At 57.6% G+C, this 17,933-nt stretch overlaps 1 protein-coding gene across 1 annotated transcript; it reads left to right on the top strand.

Annotated features, from left to right (window-relative positions):
* Positions 1-2,551: 2,551 nt before the first annotated feature.
* Positions 2,552-16,010, top strand: PRDM12 (PR/SET domain 12). Its single transcript, XM_060102383.1, has 5 exons — positions 2,552-2,774; positions 4,541-4,731; positions 6,193-6,348; positions 14,097-14,208; positions 15,607-16,010. Exons 1-5 carry the CDS (start codon positions 2,552-2,554, stop codon positions 16,008-16,010), a joined length of 1,086 nt encoding a protein of 361 aa, XP_059958366.1.
* The last annotated feature ends 1,923 nt before the right edge of the window (positions 16,011-17,933 follow it).

Below are 17,933 nucleotides of genomic sequence, written 5' to 3'. Positions count from 1 at the left end.
GACAAGAAGGGAAGAAACCTCAGTTCACAAAGTCCAACCCAAACCATTGCACACATCAGGACACTGAGGCTCAGAGAGGGGAAGGGCCGACCCAAGGACGCACAGCGGTCCTCATCCCTCCTTGGTCTCCCGGAGGCGCCGCTGAGGTTGGTTACGACTCCTGGTGACTCTCTTCCCCTCCTCCATCAAGTCTTTGTAGAAGCCGAGGCCCAGGCGCGGGTGAGGCTCCCATGCCCGGACTCCATCCGCCCTCCTCAGATGCGAACTCTGCGCCCAAGCCAGAGCCAGTGTGACTCTCCGGCGACCTCTGGAAGAAAGTTGAGGTTCCGGGACCCTAACCCTTGGGCTGCCCTTGCTCCTCCGCAGCTCTGCCCTCTGCTGGCGCCGGGCCCGACGGTCGCCCCTGCTGCCCAGTGCGGCTTCTCCCGGGCATCAGATTCGGGTGACCCGGGCTCTGGGTCTGAAGGCCAGTGGTTGCTGCCTTGCTTACTCTACGCCCCGATGCGGACCCCGGGATGCCAGGAGACCACTGGCCGGAACGGGGTACGCAGAGGCCGGGTGTCTGAGGCCGCCAGGTGTGAGACTGGCTTAGCAAAGGCAGGACCCCGCTATGGAGGGAGCACTTTTCCAAGGAGCCTGAGGACGGTCCTCCTTGTAGGAAGGCCAGGCCCCCTGCCCCTCCACCCAAGTCCTCTCTCTGAGGACAAGACCTGGGGAGTCCGATTCCTCCAGCTAACCGTGAGCCCAACGCACTGCCCTGAACGTCTAGAAAACCCGGCTCCATTATCGGATTCTGACATTGCGGGGAGGTTGGGGGGGGGGGCGCTGAGGAGTTCAGCAGATGGAGATGTCCCTGTGCTCCCCATCCCTTGTCTGGGGCTGAGGTGGGGATGAGGCTAACCCTGGGAGGCGGCAAAGCCCGCAGGAAGCGGTGACCTTTCCCGCTTTGGCTCCGGGCTCAGCAGCTCCCTGTCTCTAGGGAAAGACCGCGCTGGCGCTCTGGGTACCTCGGAACCTCCGCGAAGAAAGTCGACCGGTGGGATGAGGTTGAGGTGGGGTGGGGTGAGGAAGCGAGTAGGGAAGAGGGGAGAGAGGAAGAGGGGGGCCAGAAGAGAAAGGGTGAGAGCTGCGAGGCAAGCAGGAAGGAGTGCAGGACGCAGCGGGCCTCCCTAAGTCGCAGCTGAGCGAAGGAGCCTGGAGGCTCGAGCCTTAAGCCGAGGGCGCACAGCGGCCTGGCCCGGGGCTGCCTGCAGATTCGGAGGGCGTTCGCTCCAGGGCACAGCTGCTGCTCCCATTCACGACGGTCCGGAGACCCCTTTCGGTCCCCCTGCCTCCGTAAGGAAAGCCTTTTCCAAGCGACCCGCGGCTGTCTCGGATTTCGGTCTGCCCTTCTCGACCCCGACCTAGCCCCCTAGGGCCGGGAGTCGGTCGCCTACGAAGCCGTCTCAGGCCGGGCTCAGCCCCGACGGCAGCCCCGCCCCGCAGCCCTGTCCGCCCAGGGAGGAGTTTGACAGCCGGCCGCGGGCAGCGAGCGGGGCTGCTGCAGCGGCCCGTTTGAAGCGAAGAGCAGGCCTCCGCAGCGCCGTCTGCGCAGGAGTTCAGCGCGGCCTGCGCCGGGCCTGCTGGCTCCAGGGCGACTACCGCAGTCTGGGGCGTGGAGCCCGGGAGAGCGCGGGACCCGGCGGGCCGGGCGGGCCAGGGAGCGGGAGGGGAGGTGAATGCCGGCCCGGCCGGGCAGGGATGCTGAGCGCAGAGCCGGCCTAGGATAGTGGCTGAGCGCGGGGCCCGAGGCCAGGCGTCCCCTCCGGCCTAGTCTGGTCCCCGGAGTCCGAGCGATCCTCGCTGCGCCCCCTGCCCTGCTCTGTCCCCTCCTCTCCTCGCCCCGGGCTGAGCCTCCCTCCCTGCCCGGCACTTCCCACGGGGAGAGGAGGAGGAAGAGGAGGGGGGTGGAAGGGCCGGGGAGGGGCGGGAGGACGCAGGGGGAACGTTCCGAGCGGCCCGAGCGCCCCCGCCCCTTGAGCTCTCGCGGCGGAGGCTCCTCGAGCCGGGCCGGGTACAACAAGTCTGTCCTCCGACGTCAGGGGGTCATTAATAACCAATTAGGAGGGTCACTGCGGCTCCTATAAAGGCGCTGAGATTTTGCCAAGGGGAAGACCGTCCGGGCCGGGTGTGCGAGAGGCGAGCGCGCGGCCGAGAGCCCCTCGCCGCCGTTTCTCTGAAGCCACCCGCCTCCCACCCACCCCGCACCGCCCCCCTCCCCGCACCCGTCTCCGCCTCCACCCCTGGCTCTCCAGCCCTCCGCGCCGCCTCTGCCATCTCCGCAGATTTCTCCATCTCTCTCTTCATTTCTGCCTCGCTCCCCCTCGTTCACTTTCCTCCCAGCCACCCCGACCCCCGCCTCCCACTACCTCCGGCGTCCTCGTCCTCGTCCTCCCCCATCCCAGCCCTCTTCTCTCGCCCCTGTGCTCCCCACTCGCCCACCACATCCCCGCCTCGGCCCAGCCGTCCGTCCGTCCGTCCGTCCCCGGCGCCGGCGAGCCCCGGGCCGCCCATGATGGGCTCCGTGCTCCCGGCTGAGGCCCTGGTGCTCAAGACAGGGCTGAAGGCGCCGGGTCTGGCGCTGGCAGAGGTCATCACCTCCGACATCCTGCACAGCTTCCTGTACGGCCGCTGGCGCAACGTGCTGGGCGAGCAGCTCTTCGAAGACAAGAGCCACCACGCCAGCCCCAAGACAGCCTTCACCGCCGAGGTCCTGGCGCAGTCCTTCTCGGGCGGTGAGTCGCGCCGTCGAGGCCGATCGCATCCCCTCCTCCCCGCGGCCCCTGATTCCCGGGCCCACACGCGCAGGACGCGGCGAGGACACGGGGCGTCGCAGCAGCTCGCGCCAATCTGGGCGTTCCAGATGCTGCGTGTGACTCAGTTTCCCGCGAGCCGAACCAGGGAGCGAGCAGCCCAGCCCGGGCGGGGAGGGTCCGGGTGAGGGGGGCACCTCCACCCCGCGCGGCTCGGTGAAGAGATCTCGGCGTCCAGGCGGCCGGGCGCGCCGCCCCCGCGCTTCCCCATCCGCCCCTCACCCTTTAGAGCCGGCGGGTTCCCGGCATTTAAAGCCTTACTAGGCGTGTAATAGCAGTTGACTCAAAAAGAAGGGGTTTTAAATTCATTTAGTTAACTTGGGCTTGACCCGCGAAAGTTCCCACTTAAACCAAGAACTTTAAAAGGCAGCGGGGGCTGGGGAGGGGGCGGAGGGCGGGCGGACGGGAGAGAAAGCCGCGGAGAGAGAGACGGAGAGAAAGAGCCAGAAAAGTTTCTTTTCTTTAAGATGTCTCAAGTTCTTACTCCTCATTCATCAACCCGCAAACAATATCTTTCCCCGGCGCTGGCATCTCTGCGCGTCGCCCCCTTTTCCCCCTTTACGATTTCTGTTCCTCTCTTAATTTACCGTGCAGACTAATTCCACTTCCATTCACGCTATGTCAACCATCTAATCCCCCCTTTTTGTAAGGGGAATTCCTCGGCCCCTTTTAAACAAGTCCCCTCCGCATTGAGCTACAATTTACTGCTACAGCATTCTTCCAGGGCTAATGAATTTAGAATTAGCAATTTCTTTCGAATGGAGCCGAATGAATGCGATCACTTTAACAGCGTGACAAATTGCCGGCCGCGCCGCAATGGACACCGTTTAACCCCCCCTTTCAGCTGGCCCGCTGGCCGGGTATTTTCCCAGGTAGCTTAGAGGGGGACCTTGTAAGACACGGAGGCCGCCCCTGTGCGCCTCGCCGCTCCCACTCCGGCTGCCCGACCAGGCGGGGGGACCCCCGGAGGTTGCGGGCCGCCCCGGCTCTTGTCCGTCCAGAGAGGCGACTGCGCGGCTCGCCTCGATCCGGGCACTGCCCTTCCTGGCATCCCGGATCCTGGCGGCGGCGAGGGACCCAGGCGCGCCCGGGGTCACCCAGAGAGCGCGAGACACGGCCCGCCGTCGCCCGCGTTTCTTTTGAGCTTCCGCCGCCTCGAAACTAGGCTTCTTTTCCGGGCGCTGCCAGCCCGCCCCGGGCGCGAGGCCCGCCCCCCGCACCGCGAAAGGAGTCAGAAGCCCTGACCGCGTCCTGAGTCCTCCGACAGTGCCCTGTGCTCGGTGCCGCGACGCGCAGTGAGCGCCGAGCGACGCACGATCGGCCCAGAACCAGACAGGGCGAAAGAGTCTTGGCTGGGCCGTCACCCCCTCGTGGGAGCGGGCCTCAGTTTACCCACTGGTAAAGCCACGCACTGCGGTCGGCTCAGTAGTTCTTAAACTTTGCCGGGGTGGGGGGCAGGGGAGGTTGTGGGTGCTTTGAGAATTCGTGGAGAGACTAAAAACAAAAGCAAATGCAAACAAACAAACAAAAAACTCTCCTCGAAATGAGTCCCAAAGCACCTCTTGCTTTCGGAGGGTCCCCGGGTTGCAATCAGAGGAGGCTCGGGTCGCTGAGCCTCCAGCCCCGGGGAAGAGCCGGGCCTCCCCTGACTCAGGCTCTGACCCGGTCCCCATGCCTGGCGGCCACAGAGGTTCAGAAGCTGTCCAGTCTGGTGCTGCCGGCCGAGGTGATCATCGCGCAGAGCTCCATCCCCGGCGAGGGCCTCGGCATCTTCTCCAAGACGTGGATCAAGGCGGGCACCGAGATGGGCCCCTTCACTGGCCGCGTCATCGCCCCGGAGCACGTGGACATCTGCAAGAACAACAACCTCATGTGGGAGGTACGCGCGGGCTGCGGGGCGCTGGCTGTGGGCTTCGGGTGGGGCCCAGGCGTCCGGCCGCTACTTCCGCCCTCGCTGGAAGCTGCGGGCGCCTTGGGCCAGGCCTTGACGCTCCGTGAGGCCGGATCCTACGCCGCCTGATGCCTGGAGGTTCTCCCCCAAATCGCGAGGCGAAGGCGCTCTCCTCTGGCCGGCCCTAGGGATCACGTCTGTTGTTAGGTCCGCTTCATAGAGGAGGGCACGGAGACCCAGAGAGGCCGTGCCCTTTGCCCAGGGTCCCACGGAGAGCCGGCAAGCCACTCCTGGGAGCCACCGCCCAGCCACCTGCATTCTTTCCCTCACTCCAGAAGCAGCAAGGAAAGCCCCTCAAAGCCAGCCTGGCCTCGGGGTGAGGGTGACTGGAAGGATGAAGGGAGCCTGTGCTCCTTGGGCCTCGGGCTTCTCAACCCAAGCACAGTAATGGCATTGGAAATGAACACCGACTAACCGGCACTGAGTCGGCTTTCTGAGCGCTGGGCCTACATTCCACCAGATTACCTCAGCAGCCCCATGAGTTATTATTCCCATTTTACAGAAGGAAACTGACCTTCCATCCAGGCTCTTCTGACCCTCCTCCTCCACAACTGTGCCAGATGCCAGGGAGGGCCCCCCTGGGGACAAAGCCCCTCCCAGAGCACTTCCTCCTCTTGGGGGTCTCACCTTGAGGAGGCCAGGCTGAGGCACCCTCTCCCTAATGTCATTTCCCCTCCTCCCCCCATGGCTCCCCACCATAGCCCCCACTGGCCAGACCATTAAGGAGACGAATGGGCCAAATCCTGCACCTGGTCACGGGAGCCAAGGAAGAGAGCAGAGGGCCATGAGGCCTCTCCTAACCTCACCTCCTCCCACCTCTGGAGGCCTGGGCCGTGGTTCCCATCTCCCGTTGTTGCTGGGTTAGGAAGTTGGGGTCCAGTTTGGTTTCTGAGTACTTTTGGTAGCTCCCACAAAGGGGGCCTGGGCCAGGCCAGGGTGACACAGTGAGCCAGGCTTCCCTTTCTAGGCTCTTCTGTGTCCCCCGCTGAGGTCCTGGCCAGTGCCCTCCGCTGCTTTGGGGAGCACCTCTGCATCCCCGGAGAACTAGCTGGAGTGGATGTCACTTTGTGTGCTCAGTGATCTCTTGGAGATGCTTTTCATCTGGGGATGGGGACGACATGGCAGCAGGAGCCTGTGGGGCCCTAGAGACTGACTCCCTGTTGGCCACTTCTAGCCAGCTGGCCTCAGGCAAGTCACCGTCCTGCTCTGAGCCTCCCTTTCATCGGCTGGCAAACCAAGACAATAATAGCTGCGTCCACTTCCTGGGGCTGTTGTGAGGATGGAGAGACAGAGTGTGTGGATGTGCCCAGCCTGAGGCCTAGCCCTGGCCACGGGCGGCACACATGACCCAGCCCCGCCTCACCTGGCTCCCGATTCACCTGCGCCCAGGTTTTCAACGAGGATGGCACGGTGCGCTACTTCATCGATGCCAGCCAGGAGGACCACCGAAGCTGGATGACCTACATCAAGTGCGCACGTAATGAGCAAGAGCAGAACCTCGAGGTGGTCCAGATCGGCACCAGCATCTTCTACAAAGCCGTCGAGGTGAGTGTGTGTGCTGTCGTGTAGGGAGAAGCGCGTGCAGCTGGCGGGGGGCGGGGGAGCTGGGCAGCTGTGTCCAGGGACTGAGGGGGAGAGAGGGGCGTACATGCTGGCCCAGCTGGCCCTGCCCAGGCTGGAGGACTGAGGCCCATGCATCACTGTCTCTGGGAGCACGACCTCCAGGGCAAGCTTTCTGCTGTAGATCAGAAAGGACAGGGCTTTCCACTTTATGCCGTTGTGAATATCATGAGCACCTCAACTGGGGTCCCCAGATAACTGCTGAGGGGGTGCTGGGGTTGAGAAGCCATAGAAATACAGAGAGAGAGACACCAGAAGGCAGCCCAGGGAAAGCATTTGGGTGGGAGAGAGGGCGTTGTCTCGGCAGCATCTTGGTTGTGCGTGGCCTGTCACCGGTGACGGGTGGACCACGCGCGACTCTAATCTCAGCTATCACATTCTGATTGCTTGTGGCGTCAGGCTTTTCCTAGACACTGTATGTGCATTATTGTATTGAATCCTCACGTATTTAATCCACAAGGGAGGATTCTGTGATTACCTACAGTTTGCTGGGTCTCACTTGATGGCTGGCAGACTCAGCAGCTTTCATGGGCGTTTGTGAGGGATGCGAACACTAGTGTCTGAGCTGGGTGAAGCTTCTCAGACGAGAGAGAAAGGGAGAGATTAAATAGCATATCCCATGGTGGGTGGGAGGGGCTGTCAGGGGAGCTGGCCAGGCCCAGGGCAGGGAGAGGTTCAGGCGGGATGGGGAAAGAGGTGTCCCCAGTGGGGAAACGCCTGGGCAGAGGCAGACAGGCTCGCAGTGTCTGGAGAGCTGATGGATGATAGCACAGAGCAAGCCAAGTGGTGGTAGCCGGGCGGTGGTAGCCGAGGCAGCCATGCTCTTAGGACCCTCCCTGCACGTTGTCTCTTGGCAGGACATTTGCTCAGCGTCCCGCCCAGGAGGGGGCAGGCAGCCCAGCTTCCCTGTGGCAGGTTGGTGGCGAGTGCTCGGCCCGGGTGGTGGTGGGGCTCTTCCCCCAAGAGTCCTCTGGACCCCACGCTTCTGCTCCTCTGGAGGGAGAAGCACGGTGCCCCCTGGGGTGCGGCTAGGCTTGGCTGAGTTTGGAGGTGTTCTGAAGGAGCCGCCCGCCCCAGGCCAGAGAATGACTCTCCTTTCGTTTAGTCCGTTTTCTTCCTGTAACTCAGAGCCCCATGTCTCTCTAAGGCCCCGAGGGGCACTGGACAGCTGTCCCTCAATAACCAGGCCCCTGGGAATCTTCCAGGAGTGACAACAGAATGGCCTTTGCCTGGGCCCTGGTGTGGTCCAGCCAAGGGCTGGACCTGAGGAGAACCAAGAAGGGTAAAGAAAGGTTGGGACTTCCCTGGCGGTCCAGTGGTTAAGACTCGGCGCTTCCACTGCCGGGGCCTGGGTTCGATCCCTGGTCAGGAAACTAAGATCCTGAAAGCTGTGCGGCACAAAAGAAAAAACAAAGAAAGGTGAGCCGTTCTTGGACTGGGGTTCAAGTGAGGTGGGACAGTGTGAGGATAGGACGGACGGTGGCCCAGGCTGAGGACTGAGTTGTTTCTTGTGACTGTTGGCCGGGCGGCCACCCTGTGGGAGCAAGGGCCTCGCATTAGACTTCCTAGGACCAGCCTCACGTGTGGCTGAACCTCGCATCTGGCAGAGAGCACCCCCCTTTACCCGCTCAACCTTACACACGGCCTCACATTTGCACACTGCTTCCCGGCCCCCCTGAAACAGATGAGATGGGGGACACACAATCATTCCATGCCTCCACGCAGACATACGCACGCTCACACACACACGTGCTTACACACAGGAGAGAGGGTAAGGATGCTGATGTGATTTTGGCAAAAGGACTCCCCAAGGCGTCAGATGCGGAGGCCTGAGTCTCATCTTGCTGTTCAGGTCACACTGGCTGAGAGCTGGACAGAGTCAGGAAATATTAATAGACGTTTATAGAGAAATTCAGAGTCGGAGGGCAAGGTGGCTGAAGTGTATCTCCATGGAGGAATCTAAGATGATAAGATTTTTTAAAAGTCATCTACATCTGATCAGGAATTTAAGTTGAAAAAAGAGGATCGGGAAAACCTACCGTATATGATCAAGATAAGTAGATATCACCGGTTTGGCTATTCGTGCTTTTACAGAGTTAGCAAGCCGAGTGCTGGAGTGAGGAATAAAGAAACACAAAATATCACCCATTTTACTTTTACTAAGTGAAGTTAGGTACATTTTTCGTGGTGGCAATTTTCTTAAAGCAATGTGTCAAAATGTCAGACGCCACTTACGGGACCAACTGCGTGTCCAGGTGTGTGTGACTACTGTGCAGCAGGGCTCGGCCAGAAGAGATTCCTGCTGCTCCAGGCCACTCGCCGGACGCCTCTCGAATTCGTGGGCTGTTTGTTCTGTGCATGTGTGTGAGTGAGCCAAGAAGGGTCTGTGCCGTGACCTGTTTTCTTAATCTTTCCGCCACTCAGAACCACTGTGTAGATTTCATAACGGTAACCCATTACTTGCCAAAAAAAAAGTGAGAAGAAGCATCTTCATTGAATAAGCAGAATATACTACTGCTGCCCTAAAATTTCCCACAGATACAAAATTAACAGCCGTCCAAACAGAGACGAGGGTGATGGGTCTCCAGGCCGGCCAGTCTGTGCAGAATCCCTAGGCGGGGTTTATGCATCTGGCTGGATCTACCAACATGTTATCCCAGGCTCTCCCCTCGCTATCTTCAACCTCAGGTGCCTAAAATGACATTTCTAGAAAGTGCCCAGCACATAGAAAATGGGCACTAAATGTTGAATGAATAAGTCTTTCTCCAGGTGATGGGGGCTGGGTTGAAAATGGACACACGGACCCTTTTCTCCCAAGAAAACAAAACCGGCAAAGAAACCAGCTGCCCCAGGGAAGCAAGAACTTTGACCCCAAAACTCAACACAAGAAAACGATTTAGGAATAAATTATGAAAATTTTGGATTTGGGAACTGGGAAGAAATTCCCAGGCTTTTCCCCTCCTGAGGTTTTGGCAAATGACTGTGCCCTGAAGTGTGGGCTTTTTCTTTCAGCTGCTTTTCTTCTCATTTCAGGCAATTGAGGTTTGTTTTGGGGTTTTTTTTCCCCTAGAGCCTCATAGCCCCATCTCTCTTTTTCTTGGCTCTATGAGGGCAAGCACCATTTTCCTTCTGATCTTGCTCACCGGTGGGTGCAGTTAGGCACTTTGATTATTAATAATCAGCATAATTAAGGATGCTACCATCTGTGGAGCCGTTACTGTGTGCCAGCACCGTGCAAAGGGTCTTAGCAACTTTGAAAAAATCGAATCCACTCAGTCCGGTGCTATCACTGTCCCTGTTTTAATGACGTTGAAACTAAGGTTCGGGAGATCTTGGGAGACTGTTGAGCTGTGATTTGAATCCAGACCTGTGTGACCCCACGGTGGAGCCCTTGGTCACCACGCCGTGGGACCTCCCTGGCCAATATCTATTTGCTGGAACTCTATTAATTGGTGTGTTGGGACATCTGTGGTACAGTGGAAACTGATATTCGTCCAGATGACACTGAGGTCCTTCTAGACAAGGGCTTCTGTACCACCGGGGGACGGGGAGGACATCAGAGCCTCCTGGGAGCATGTTCAATACCGTGACATGAATTTGTATTAGGAAAACAAACCAAAACCCCCAAGCGTTTTCAACTGATAGTAAAAATTCAGAAATGGGTCAGAGCAGAACTTCTGGGCCAACAGGGAAGCTGAAGAGGCACCAGTTGGGAGATTATATAATTTGTCAGCCAAGGAGTCAGGCGCTGATATTCACCCCGTGTCTTGAGGATGTGGATTTTATGGTACAGGATGCATTTCTTTGGGAATTGCTTTGTTTATTGTGTATCCTGAGCCAGTCTCAGATCCCCAGAAAAGTAGATAAGCAGCTGACTCTCCCTCTCCGAGCCCCCGTGGAAAGCCCTGGCTGGGCCAGGCCAGAGTGTTGGCCATAAAGAAACAGGACTACTGAGGAGGCCTGCACGGGACTGTGGCCGTTCTTTGCTCTTAGGTGATTGGCTGATGGGACCCTGGCAGCCTCTGGACAACGGTACTAAGATCTCAGGGAAGAGGCTGTGGGTCTCCCCGGCACTCCTGGTCTCCATCTCCGGGGTCATTGCATGAGGGGTGTCTGGGAGCAAGCAGATGCCAGAGGTCCAGACCAGGAGGAGCTGCTGCTGGTTTCCCAGAGCTCTGAAGGGCAGAGAGAGACTCCAGTGCCCGGTCTCTGTGCGGGTGAGGCCGCCTTCCCCAGCGCTGCCTTACAGCTGGAGGCTTCTTGCTGTCTGGGGATGTGTGTCATTCTCAATTCTAGTAGGTTCTTTTTAATAGATTTTCTCTCTTTAAAAAATATTTTTTTGTATAAACGTAATATGTGCTCATTAATTCTTAAAAAATCAGGTGCATCTCGTAGAAAATGAACGTCACTCTGCTCCATCACGCTGTTCCTCATGCCCCTTAAATCAGCATTAAAAAAAAAAAACTGGTCTCAAAACGACAAACCCTTCTGAGGAAAGATGCGCAGAAAACCGGCCACAGTGGCTGGGTGCCCTGAGTGGGAGAGAGAGTTACTTTTCCTTATATACTGCTTTGTGTCTGTATCACTGTTTTAATTTTTAAAATGCACTAGTAAAATTAATTTTAGTGCATTTGAAAAATGTGTTAGTAAATACATGACTCAGCCTATATTGAAGCAGTCAATATTAAAGTTCTTAACTGTAAAAATATGATTTCCAACCACCATTTTCTTTTTTTTCTTTTTTTTTACATCTTTATTGGACTATAATTGCTTTACAATGGTGTGTTAGTTTCTGCTTTATAACAAAGTGAATCAGTTATACATATTCATACGTTCCCATATCTCTTCCCTCTTGCGTCTCCCTCCCTCCCACTCTCCCTATCCCACCCCTCCAGGCGGTCACCATTTTCAATAATAATATTCAGAATTTGTTCTTGGCTTCTCATTCACCACCATGATTGTTGTTGCTGTTATATCTGTTTTATATTTAGTAATAATTGTTAGTCAATTCAAATGAAAAGGCCGGTGTTGACTTAGATATTTGATTCCCAGACTGCACGTCTGGGGGTGGAGATGCAGCTTCCACTGGCGACTTGCTGAATCTGTCATCCCACATCTGTGCTCCCCCCGGGCAGATGGGCCAGGGAAGAGGTGGCACCGGAGGGGCACTGGTGTCCTGGGAGCATGTGGGTCCAGCCTGTGCTTCTTTTTGCTTTTTTCGCTGCGCGGCTTGTGGGATCTTAATTCCCCGACCAGCGATTGAAGCCAGGCCCTCAGCAGTGAAAGCGCCGAGTCCTCACCACCTGGCCCAGGTGGCAGGACATCCTGGGCCACCCCTCACGTTCCGTGGGGACAGCTGAAGGACCCCATGTCCCAGAGATGGCTGCCAGCTTCTCTGAGCGGTTGATGAGCTCTCAGAAAATAGTACAAACAGCTTTAAGTGCGTGGCCCCGTTGAGCCCGGACAAGCACCCTGTGAAACTACAGAAGGGGCTGTCCCTGTTCTGCAGTTGAGGAAACTGAGGACCAGTGACAGAAGGCACCTTGCCCAAAGTGGCACGCTCAGCAGGTGGGGAGCCCAAGTGGACCCCGACGTGTGTGAGCCCAGGGCCTGAGCCAGGACCCTCAGCAGGACGGTCTCCTGAAGGAAGGGGCGTGTACAGACATTTGGACAGGTGGTTGGTTGCTTTAGAAGAACCGTGATGTATAAACATCTGGTGTCGTCTGAGAATTGAAACCAGGGGTTGGGACAATGTCAGAGGTGACATAATCAGAGTCTTAGAGTTGGGGGAGCCTCAGGGATCATGCTCCCCACCCCCTTCACTTGAGGAGACAAGCTTAGAGAGACAGAGTGCTTGCCTAGGGTCACCCAGGGACCTGGTGACCGAGGGCCCACCGGCACCATCTCTCAGCAACTTCCTTCACGGTGAATTTATCTTGAATATTTTAGCTCCGTCACCCTCTTTTCTAAGGGGTTCACAAAACTCTCTCAGCTCCACCCTTTCTCCAGCAGGGCCTCCAGCTCTGACCCCCGCTGGCCTCCTTTACAGCGGCCTCGAGGACTCTTGCTGTGGTGTCAGATTCTAACCTGCCTGCTTTCTTTGACACACTGCCTAATTTTCCTTGGGTTCAGGGACTGCATTTGGTTTTTCCATATTAAAACCCCGTCACTCCACGCTGGTGTGGCACCCTCTGCCCGGCTCCTCATCACTCACTGTCCCTGAGGCTTGATGTGACACCCCATGGGCTGTAGGGTCTGTTGGGAAGGGGCACAGTGACCCCTGGCTGAGTCTTAGGAGGATGGACGTTGCCTAGGCCCCCTGGAGCTTCACTTCTCCCACCCCCTCCTCTCTCTGCTTCCCTCTCCTTTCAGGGCCCAGCAGGGCTGGCTGTGATGCTCTGAGGCTCTTCCTGGCTCTGACCGGAGGAAGGAAGGTGTGGTGAGCAGATCGGGGGTCTGCAGGCCAGAACCAAAGGGAATGGAAGGGAGCCTTCTCTGTGACCATGGAGGCCAAGGAGAAGGGCCCTATTCTGGTGTGATTTCAGACAGCCCTAGATGGAGTCCTGTGTGATCTTTTGTACTTCAACTAAAAGAAGACCCACCAGGAAAACAATCCAGCCATTGCCCGGGGGGTGGCATCCATTCTTCTCTGGGCAGATAAGAGAGTGACCCCCCAGGGTGGGTGCCACAGCTAGCTGCTCCGGGGTCCAGGCCTTGGGAGGCGATGGGCCTTCCCCTCTCTCGTTTGCTCTAGCTGGCTGGGGCCTGAAGTTTCTTTGCTTTGAGGAATAACTGGCTTCCACCAAAGGTGTGGCGGGCCCCTGGGCTGTCCCAGAGGGTAGGGTCAGCCTCACCTCAGGAGCAGGCCTTCCACTGCCTTCCTGGATTGTCACTGCAAAGCCCTCCCGCCTGACCGCCGGCACCGTGTCCCTGGGACAGTCCTCCCCTGGGAGCAGCAGAGCCCTGTCACCATTTGTGGAGTTCTCTGCCACAGACCTAGGACATGGCAAACGGATCTTGTTTAAGGCTGTGTGCCCCAGTATTTCCGGAGGTGGAGGTGTTCACTGAACCGAATGCTTCTTTTTTAGCCGCGTACAGGGAGTCAGGCAGAACCCTGTGATGGGGAGAGAAGGGTATGTGACGTGGCGCTGCCTCGTGGCTGCTCTGGATAAGAGATATTTCCAGAACATCATCAGGCAGGGTGTAAGCGAGAACCACAGGGTGCCCCGCAGGCCACTCTCCTTGGGAACGTCTGGCTCAGCCCCACAGACCTGAGGGCTGGCTGACTCTGCTTCCCCTCGGAGAGAAATGAAAAGTTTTCTAGCTTTCCTTCTTCCTTTACTTCTGCTCGCGGCAAGGCTCCCGTTCCACTGCTGTCAGTTGGGGAGCTCCTGTGTGGCCAGGAGACGGCAGCTCTGATCCCAGCAGCAGAGCCAGGACAGATGCAGCGAGAAGTCCAGGCAGAGGGGGGCAGAGGGGGAGAGCAACCCAAGGCCTTCCATGTCTGTGAAGCTTGCCGGGGATAGAAAGGGACCCAAGTGTGCCTTTCTTGGGGCTGAGACTGTATCCACATCTCCATGGTGGGCACCAGGACAGCCCCTCCCGGCTGTGAGGGGACCCCCCCACCCCCGGGCTGCTGCCTTCCTGATCTCCTTTTGCCTCCTTCCCTACAGATGATCCCTCCAGACCAGGAGCTGCTGGTGTGGTATGGAAACTCACACAACACCTTCCTGGGGATCCCTGGTGTGCCCGGGCTGGGGGAGGAGCAGAAAAAGAACAAGCATGGTAGGTAGTCCACATGAGGCCACAATGACAAGGGAGCCACGGAAGCCAGAGAGAGTGAGTGTGTGTGTGTGTATGTGTGTGTGTGTGTGTGTTTGGCAGGGAGGCTCCTGGCCTCTGGGGACCCTGGTTCCACGTCCAGCAGCCTCAAGCACATGGGACTTACTGGTTCAAGGAGGCCAATGCCCCTGGAGCTGCAGCCATGGTCCAGGCATAGATGGAAGACAGTTCTGATTCTGGACAAGACAGACTGTCTGGGGGCAGGTTGGGTGGAGGTAGCAGCTGCGCGTGGTGGAGAAGCAACGGGCCAGGCAGTAGGAGCCTGGACTGAGTCCCAGTTCTGCTGTGCAATCTTAGGAAATGGCTCGGTGCCTCAGTTTACCCACCTGTAAAAGAAGGATGTTGGGCGAGATGATCTCTAAGCTCCCTTCCAGCTTTCACAATCTACATTTCCCCGCCCTGTCCCTGGTGCTGAGCCTGGCCCAGAGTAGGTGCTCAGTATAAACCTGTTGAATGAAGGCAGAGCAGAGTGTGCCTGTGTGTGTGTTGCAGCAGGGTGGGGTGGGGCGCTGATCATCACGGTAGAGACCATTTGCTCAAGACCTATTTCCTGCCAAGTACTGGGCTAAACCTTCTACAGGTGTCATCCCACATGGGTCCTCATAAAACCCTTGTGATATTTGGTTATCCTTATTTTTAGAGGATGAACCTGAGGCTCAGGAGCTACTGTTTATCCAGCACTTGCTCTGCAGCTAATGTTTCACAAACCGTTTCTCTGATCCTTACAGCAACCTGTTGGGCCTGATGCTATTATTACTTCCATTTCAGGGATGAGAAAAGTGAGGTGCAGTTCACTGGTACATAGTTGGCATTCAGTAAATATTTGTGGGATGAATAAATGAAAGGTTTTGGGGGGAGAGGAGGAGTTATAACAGTGGCTACCATTGATGGAAGATTACTATAAACCTGGTACTTCCCCATATCCGGCCTCAGGCAGGTAAAGTGATCAATACAGAGTAATCTTCAAAGACGTCCGTTTTTTGTGATCATCTCGTGTAGTCGTGCATAGCCCCGTGAGGTCGTAGTAGGTTCCCATTTTACGGATGAGAAAGTTGAGGTTTCCCGAAGCTAAGTCACTAAGTCCCTGAGATCTCGCAGCATGGTCTGGAGTCCAACTCCTATTTGATACCAGGCCAGGGCTCTTGCTTCCCCTACCACCCCTCTGCCAGCGCCAGCAATCTGCGCAGTGGGCACCCGACGATCGGAGGCTGATGGGCCCTGGGAGGGGCGCACGTGGGGGAGGGGTACGGGGAGATCAGGCCGCGGCCGCACGGGTTCTAACAAGGCTGCTCTCTCTCTCCCCCTCCCCGCCTACCCCCCGGGCCCCGCCCGCGCGGCCAGAGGACTTCCACCCGGCGGACCCGGCGGCTGGCACCTCGGGCCGCATGCGCTGCGTCATCTGCCACCGCGGCTTCAACTCGCGCAGCAACCTGCGCTCGCACATGCGCATCCACACGCTGGACAAGCCCTTCGTGTGCCGCTTCTGCAACCGCCGCTTCAGCCAGTCGTCCACGTTGCGTAACCACGTGCGCCTGCACACGGGCGAGCGCCCCTACAAGTGCCAGGTGTGCCAGAGCGCCTACTCGCAGCTGGCCGGCCTGCGCGCCCACCAGAAGAGCGCGCGCCACCGGCCACCCAGCGCCGCGCTGCAGGCCCACTCGCCCGCGCTGCCCGCGCCGCACGCGCACGCGCCCGCGCTCGCCGCCGCCGCCGCCGCGCACCATCTGCCGGCCATGGTGCTGTGAGCGCCGCGGCGCGCCCGCTCCCGCCCGCGCGCGTCTCCGGCGGCCAGCCCGCCGGGGCGCGCGGCGGGGCTGCTCTCCCTCCCGACTCGCGCTCCCTGCGGCACGCGGCCGCCGGATCGGCGCTGTAGGTGCGCCCCAGAAATGACGCCCAGGCATACACTCTTCGCCCCGTTTCGCAGATGAGGACACTGAGGGGCGACGTCCTTTTCGCCCAGCTGGTGCAGCTGCTCGGCCGCCTCCTCTTCAGGGGATCCCCATGCTCGGCCTCACCCCTGAGTCTCCCTCCTCTTGTGGAGTCGGCTGCCCAGGCTGATAGCCCCCTGGTGGGTGCCAGGAGAGGGGACCGACAGTCTCCGAGGGCCCTCAGCGGGGAAAGGGGGCCCTCACCACCCCCACAGAGAGCTGCGTGTTGGGATGGAGCTCTCTGTCCCAGTGTGGGCAGCGGGCCCGGGCACTACGCGCATCTGTCTCCTCCTACCGCCTCTGAGACTGATATCTTGCAATGTCAGGACTCAAGGACGCGACCTTGAGAGTTGGGGACTGAAGGGGTTCAGGAGCAGCCAGAAGAGGCCGGAGAGACCTGCCCTTTCCTGCCAAGCGGGCCCTTCTCTCCTTCGGGCCACCTTCCCCCGAAAGTCGGCTCCTTGGGGATGGACGAGGCACAAATGTGCCAGGTAGGCTGAGAATGAAGGTAAAACGGAAATCCACTATGGGGACCCTGGGAAAGGCCCTGCCCTTCTTTGGGCCTCCGTTTACCCTTTCCCCATCTGTAAAATGAGAGAGTTGGACCAATGCCTCCTCCCCTTCGGCTCTGACATCAAGCTTGGAAAGAGGAATTTTCCCGCCCCTCCTCGCCACTCTCCGACCCGAGGAGGCCAAGACTGGCTTCTCAGCCCGGAAAGCATCTCCGAGCTGTGCGGGATCCCGGGAGGTTCCGCCCTTGCTCTGTCCCAAGTTTCCCCAAGCTCCGGCCGTGGGCGCCCTCTGGTGTCGCCTTTCCCACCTTGCAGTCATTTACTAGAATTCCCGTAGGGCGTTTTGTAAAATAAACCATAATAATATTAATGAAAAGTACAAAATGTATAGAATTTTCAAAAACTTGTGTTCTACTTCCAGAAAATGGTCACTTTAACTTTGTAAATATTTATCTAAAATGATATTTACGAAACTGTGATATATATTATTTGATTGTATATGTACAACTGTAAATACATTTGTACCTCTCTTGTATTCTAAAATAAAAATTACTTGGAACATTTATCACTTAGCATCTGAATGGATTGACGCTTTTGTCTGCATGAAAAGGAAATATGGAAAAGGAAAAGGAAAAATGTCTAGAAGTTGGAGAGGGGGCAGGAAGAGTTGTTCCACTTACTGGTTTTGAAAGTCACCCTTGTCACAGCTGGGTGTCAGCTCCCAGAGATATGACCACAGTACAAATCAATCAGAAATCTCCCGAGGGGCTGGCAGATTCCTCGTGGTTTCCAGCTGACTCCCAAATATCAGTGTCTTGCTTTGTTACTGCCCCCAAATCTTTACTTACTTTTTTTTTTTCATTTTCATGGACAACTTGAGGAATCTAAGCAGCCAGTGTGGGTGGACCAAGATGGACACCAAGTGCACTCCCAAGGCCTAGAATTTCCAAATGCTCTGGGCACCCATTTCCAGACCCTCCTTGAGGAAGACCAAAGAGCAAGGAGGCCATCAGTGTAGGGCCAGGCCCTGGCTCTCCTCTCCAGGACCTCCTGACCAGGAGGTGTACAAACTGGGAAGTGTGAGTTCTCACCTGTGCTCCAGCATGTAAGGCTGTGAGGCTGTCACCCTTCCAACCCACTGGCATCCCCCAGGCACACCTCTCTGTGCACCCTCGTCTAGCTGTACACACACACACACACACACACACACACACACACACACCTGAAG

This window comes from Mesoplodon densirostris, chromosome 6 (assembly GCF_025265405.1).
Source record: "Mesoplodon densirostris isolate mMesDen1 chromosome 6, mMesDen1 primary haplotype, whole genome shotgun sequence".
NCBI classification, from domain to species: domain Eukaryota; kingdom Metazoa; phylum Chordata; class Mammalia; order Artiodactyla; family Ziphiidae; genus Mesoplodon; species Mesoplodon densirostris.
Note: the sequence above shows the minus strand (reverse complement) of the source record. Positions and strands in the feature narration are given on the sequence as shown.

Excerpts from the sequence above, each read along its gene's own strand:
- PRDM12 (XM_060102383.1), top strand. The coding sequence starts at position 2,552 with ATGATGGGCTCCGTGCTCCCGGCTGAGGCCCTGGTGCTCAAGACAGGG. Across the intron at positions 2,775-4,540 it reads GGCGCAGTCCTTCTCGGGCG|AGGTTCAGAAGCTGTCCAGT; the intron begins GTGAGTCGCGCC and ends TGGCGGCCACAG. Across the intron at positions 4,732-6,192 it reads ACAACAACCTCATGTGGGAG|GTTTTCAACGAGGATGGCAC; the intron begins GTACGCGCGGGC and ends ACCTGCGCCCAG.